This window comes from Vombatus ursinus, unplaced genomic scaffold, assembly GCF_900497805.2.
Source record: "Vombatus ursinus unplaced genomic scaffold, bare-nosed wombat genome assembly UNPS02015073.1, whole genome shotgun sequence".
In the NCBI taxonomy this organism is placed as follows: domain Eukaryota; kingdom Metazoa; phylum Chordata; class Mammalia; order Diprotodontia; family Vombatidae; genus Vombatus; species Vombatus ursinus.
The window spans coordinates 77,592-83,478 of NW_020954851.1; the positions used below are offsets into that span (position 1 = coordinate 77,592).

Consider the following 5,887-nt stretch of genomic DNA (forward strand, 5'->3'; position numbering starts at 1 on the left):
TTCATCACATATTAGGCTCAGGTTCATCTCGTGGCCAAGAGGTCATCCCCAAGCATCTTGCATGCCACATTTCCAGGGATCAAAATAGATACTAAGGCTCTCCCAATACCACCATTCACTAAGTAACCTCTAGCTCAGCCAGCACATCTCCCTCCCTAAAGACCCATGGGAGAATGACACTAAATTTTTCCTGCTTTAGAGGCCTCTGCAGAGGGGAGGAATATCTTCTTCTCCCAGGGAGCCTAAATACTCTCTGAACTCCATCTAGGGACTCAGAATCACAGTCTAGTTAGCTGGGGGGATGTTCCCACACTCCTTATGCTCATGAAGAATCACTCTAGTATGAATCATCTGATGGACCTAAAGTAGTGTCCATAGTCTAAAAACCTTCCCAAACTGAAAAGATTTCTCTCCAGAATTAATTCTTTGATGCTGAGCAAGTTGTGTCTTCGGGCTGAAGGTCTTCCCACATTCACTGCATTTGTAAGGTCTCTCTCCAGGATGAATGCTCTGATGTTGAGTAAAAGATACATTCAGGTGGAAAGCCTTCCCTTGTACATTATATTCATAAGGTATAAATTAGGCCTTCCCACATTCACTACATACATAAGGTTTTTCTCCAGCGTGAATTTTTGATGTCTAATAAGATCTGAATTGCAATGGAATGCCTTCCCCCACTCCTCACATTCATGAGGAATCTCACCAGGATGAATTCTCTGATGGACAAGCATTGTCCTCAGTCTAAAGCCCTTTCTACATGCATTCCTCTCTTAATATTTCTCTCCTAAAAACAAAATTTTTTTAAAAAAGTATCTCTCCTGAATGCTTTGTTACTGAGTAAGTTATATCCTCACTCTGAAGGTCTTCCCACATTCTTTACATTCATAAGGTTTCTCTTCAGTATGAATTTTTTGATGTTGATTAAGATCTGAATTGTGGGGGAAAGCCTTCCCATACTCCTTACATTCAAAAAGAATTATGTCTAGTATGAATTTTCTGATGTTCACTAAGTTTTGTCTTAATCCTGAAGCCTTCCCACATTCACTACATTTATAAGGTTTCTCTCCAGTATGAATACTTTGGTGTCGAATAAGTGCTGAGTTGCAGGGAAAAGCCTTCCCACACTGCTTACATTCATAAAGCATCTTCCCAGTATGAATTCTCTGGTGCACCGAAAGTAGTGTCTTACTCCTGAAGGCCTCCATACATTCACTACATTCATAAGGTTTCTCTATTGTATGAATTTTTTGATGTCGTGTAAAATCTGAGGTGTACAGGAAACCTTTCCCACACTCCTTACATTCATAAAGAAAATCTCCAGTATGAAGTTTCTGATGCTTAGTATGATGTGACTCCTCCCTGAAGGCCTGTCCACGTTCACTACATTCATAAGGTTTCTCTCCACTATGAATTGTCTGATGCACAGTAAGCCCTGACTTAGTCCTGAAAGCCTTCCCACATTCACTACATTCATAAGGTTTCTCTTCAGTATGAAGTCTCTGATGCTCAGTAAGATGTGACTTCTTCCAGAAGGCCTTTCCACATTCACTGCATTCATAAGCATTCTCTCTAGTATGAATTCTCTGATGCAGTGTAAGCTGTATCTTAATCCTGAAGGCCTTCCCACATTCATTACATTCATAAGGATTATCTCCAGTATGAATTATCTGATGTCGAGTAAGATTTCCGTTCCACATGAAGGCCTTCCCACATACACTACATTTATAAGGTTTCTCCCCAGTATGAATTCTCTGATGCAGTGTAAGCTGTATCTTAATCCTGAAGGCCTTTCCACATACACTACATATATAAGGTTTCTCCCCAGTATGAATTCTCTGATGCATTCGAAGTTCTCTCTTAATCCTGTAGGCCTTTCCACAAGCACTACATTTATAAGGATTATCTCCAGTATGAATCATCTGATGCCAAGTAAGACGTCCCTTCCAAGTGAAGGCCTTCCGACATATATTACATTTATAAAGATTCTCTCTAGGATGAATTCTCTGATGCAGTGAAAGTTTTGTCTTAATCCTGAAGGACTTCCCACATTCACTACATTCATAAGGTTTCTCCCCAGTATGAATTCTCTGATGTACAGCAAGATGATTCTTGCTCCTGAAAGCTTTCCCATATTCTTTACATTCAGGAGGTTTATCTCCAGTAAATTCTCTGCTCTCTGAAAGGAAGAATAAAGAGCTGATTAACCATGCCTTTTTTTCCCCCTTTCCCAAGGTTCTTAGTTGCTCAAAGATTTTAGAGCTGATCAATCTGCCCCCAGCCCCAATGTTCTAACTTCCTTAAAGGCCTCACTGAACGGCAGATATGTCCTGATTTAACCACCTAATCTGGCTTTAACCACACCACAGGCCCCAGACTTAATATAGCCACTGGCCCTAGCTAGCCACTTCCCCTAGATCCAATTCACATATTCGAACAGGTGTATTCTTGTACTCAGTCATAATCACATCATCCGTTTAGCCCAAGACAGGCCCATGGTACCTAACTATCCATCTTGACCAGATAGGACCACAAAACTAGCCAATCAGAGGGCAGCACAACCAGGATGTTTGACTACCAAAATCTAGAAGGGACCCCCGCTCCATTACCTAATCCCTTAACAAATCCCTCCTGCCTTTTTAATATTCATCATTGCATCTTACCCTATAAAAATCCATCTTGCTTTCTCTGAAGTTCCTGGTTCCTCTTAGAACCCAGCCCACTTCTGAGGGACGTCAATCCTCAATAAATGCCAGTACTTGGATTAGAGGTGGTCTGAGTCTGAATTCTTTGATATTTTTATTTTCATTTTTTATTTATTTAATTAATATATTTATTTTTTGGTGAGGCAATTGTGGTTAAGTGACTTGCCCAGAGTCCCACAGCTAGGGAGTATTATGTGTCTGAGGTCACATTTGAACTCAGGTCCTCCTGACTCCATGGCCAGTGCTCTATCCACTGTGCCACTTAGCTGCCCCTGAATTCTTTGAGATGGTGTTGCCACAACACACCAAGAAACCGCAACAGAGCTTTTCTCTTGCCTTCTCACCTGAGGTGACTAGTCTTACTAGTCTTTCACTAAGAATCAGTTTATCTTATGTGCAAGTATGCTCAAAGGTAAAATATGTAAATGAATTCACTTGGGATGAAATTACCAGGAAGGATGAATTAACCCTTAATTCTACTTTAAGTGGTTGTCATTTGAATGGAATGAGACTATTCAGAAAAAAACATGACTTTGAGAACTTGCAAATGTAGTCTTAGCAGATGAGCTTAAAATAGGAAGGGAAAAGATTGAACAGAAAGGAAACAGAGAACTTAGTTTAGAGTGGGGAGAAGGAATAAATACATGAAGTAAAGAGAATAAACAAAAAATATGAGGGGGAAAATGTGACAATTGTTGCCATAAATTTCCTCAAAAAATCCAACACATCTACTTTGTAAGGAATTGATTAAAATTTGTAAGAGTAAGACAAGTGTTTCTGACAAGAGAAATTATTAATATTAACCTGAAACATTAGTCAAAATCTGGTAATCAAAGAAGTAAAAATGAAAACAACTGACAGGTGTCAATAAATAGCCACCAGATTAGCGAATATTCTTTAAAATGATAACTTTTGGCACTTACGTCGAATTAGCTACTTATTAAACTACTGCTGCCATTTTTCTTAAAAGTAATATAGCAATTTTAGAGCTACAAAATTATTCATATCATTTCACCCAATGGTCCTATTACCAGGTCTACATCCTCAAAATATTACTGAAAGCAAAGAACTCTCCCTAAAATGTTCACAATAGCTTTTTGTGAAATCGCAAAATAACGAAAACCTGTAAGTCCAATGATGGGGTTATGGTTAAACAAGTCATATGAACACATTATTGTGCCTTTATATATAATATGATTTCAAAGTATAAAGAAAAACAGAATGACACATAACATGACAGACTGAAAAAATGAGAATTAGGTTAGGATTAAATATTTTTAAAACTAACAGCAGCAAAGCAACATAATCACAAAAACAAAACAAAAGAAAGTATCAGAAGAGAAATGGGAAGCAAAAAGAGCACATTACTTAATATGTTAAAGTTTTATTTCAATATTAATATTGAATAACTAAGTTGATGAGTTGATTGAGTTATTAAATAATAACTAAATATTAATGTTTTCAAATTTAAAAGGGAGGATGAATTCATGCAAGTGAGGCAGAGAATACCTGCTGAAGATAAGATAATCTTCAATGAACAGAAGAGAAATAACTGCCTTGTAGAGAGGCAACAACTTTCTTTGAGAGTGGAGGTATAGTGCCATAAAGAGATACATTAAAAAAAAGTAAGTTCTTGAGGTAAAAAAAATGCAGTTTTAAAGTCTCAGCTCCTCTCAATAGATCTAAGAAGCTTTGATAGACCATTCTGTTCAACATTTTACAAGAGCTTTGACCTAAAATGACCAACAGATCACTATTTTGCAATGACCCAACTGCTTGGTTTTTATGAAGTCACCTGGACAGCTGCTTCTGGGAACATCTGCCTCTGGCATCCAAGACGCTTCCTTTCTTTCCAACTGGTAGATCACATCTGGTTTGGAAACTGCAAATCCTGTTTGCTGAAAAGGAAAAAGAGCTAGGGAGTCATCTTGGAGTTCCATCATAGAACAGATAGATGAAATATTCCTTCCAATTCTTAGTAGAAAGGTGGGGAATAAGAGTGCTGAATGTACGTTACACCATGAAGGGCACTATGTTAGCTCATTTCGTCTGAGATTTTTTTCCCCCAACCAAGAGAACCTTAATGGGCTGGCTGGAGGGAGAAGTAGCGTTTTTTTTTTTCTTTTTCTTTTTTTTTTTTAGGTGGCAGAGGGAGAAGAAATTACATTTTTTTAAAAGAGCATCTATAAAACGTAATAAAAGAATTCAAAGCCAGTTCAAACCCTCAAGTGGGCATGCTAGGAAGACCTCAAGGATAGCACAAAGGACCACTGAGGGATATTCTATATTATGGTAGAATGGATTACTGAGTAGGATTTAGGAAAAACTAGTTCATTTGACTGCTTAGACGGTGGGAATACTGTGCATGATGAAACCTACACTGGGATTAAAAAGAATATCTTGGATTTGAAGGAACAGAGAGGGGAAGATACATCCTCAAGGATAACACCAAACAGGAAATCAATTTCCAGGGATACTAAGCCAAAACCTTTTTCCTGGAAACAAGTAGCACAAGTCATCTGTCAATGGGCTACAAAAGGATAAGTATTATTTTCCTCTTCTACTCCAAAGAATAACTGTTAAAATCTCGAAGGAGACTGGACCTTTGGCTTCGTTGCTATAAGGAATTCTCAGATGAACAAACACCCTCTACCAGTGCAGGTCAAGACTTTCTCTGCAACTTCTCGTCTTATAGAGCTGCCTATTGGGCCAAGTGGTTCAGTGTTGTGTCTTAGGTCAAAGAGCAGGTATGTGTCAGAGGTTGAACTTGAACCCAGGCCTTCCTATCTCTCAACCCCTCTGTGGCCACTATATGATGCTGCCTTTGGAGAAAGTGATAGCAATTAAGGGGGGGAAAAGAACAGAGTAGCAATAACACATTTAAAAATAAAATACATAAAAGAAAACAAAAACATGAGAAGGGGATACTGAATAATTTTATTATTACCTTCTTAAATGTAATATTGTAACAAATGAACTACATGGAATAAGAGTTTATAGCTTTATCCACCACTGTCTTTTTGTATACTTTATGAATCAGAATGTTTGTGCTTGTGCAGCACTGAGTTCATAATTTTCAAAATGAAGACAGAAGAAGAGGCAGAGAAGAGGACTGCAGCAGCTCTAGTCTGTTAAGGAAAGCAATCTGCCTCAGAGAAGGGATGGAACAGAGAGGTGCTATGGAG

General features: G+C 38.2%; 1 protein-coding gene across 1 annotated transcript in view; it reads right to left on the reverse strand.

The window, feature by feature from the left end:
• Positions 1–850: 850 nt before the first annotated feature.
• The window catches only part of LOC114031137 (zinc finger protein 345-like), a 10,267-nt gene continuing 5,230 nt past the window's right edge, over positions 851–5,887 (reverse strand). Inside the window, exons 6-8 of the mRNA XM_027846154.1 lie at positions 4,498–4,600; positions 1,064–2,176; positions 851–978 (exon numbers count right to left, since the gene is read on the reverse strand). Of these exons, the coding sequence (XP_027701955.1) occupies positions 851–978; positions 1,064–2,176; positions 4,498–4,600 (1,344 nt within the window). The remainder of the gene's footprint in view (positions 979–1,063; positions 2,177–4,497; positions 4,601–5,887) is intronic.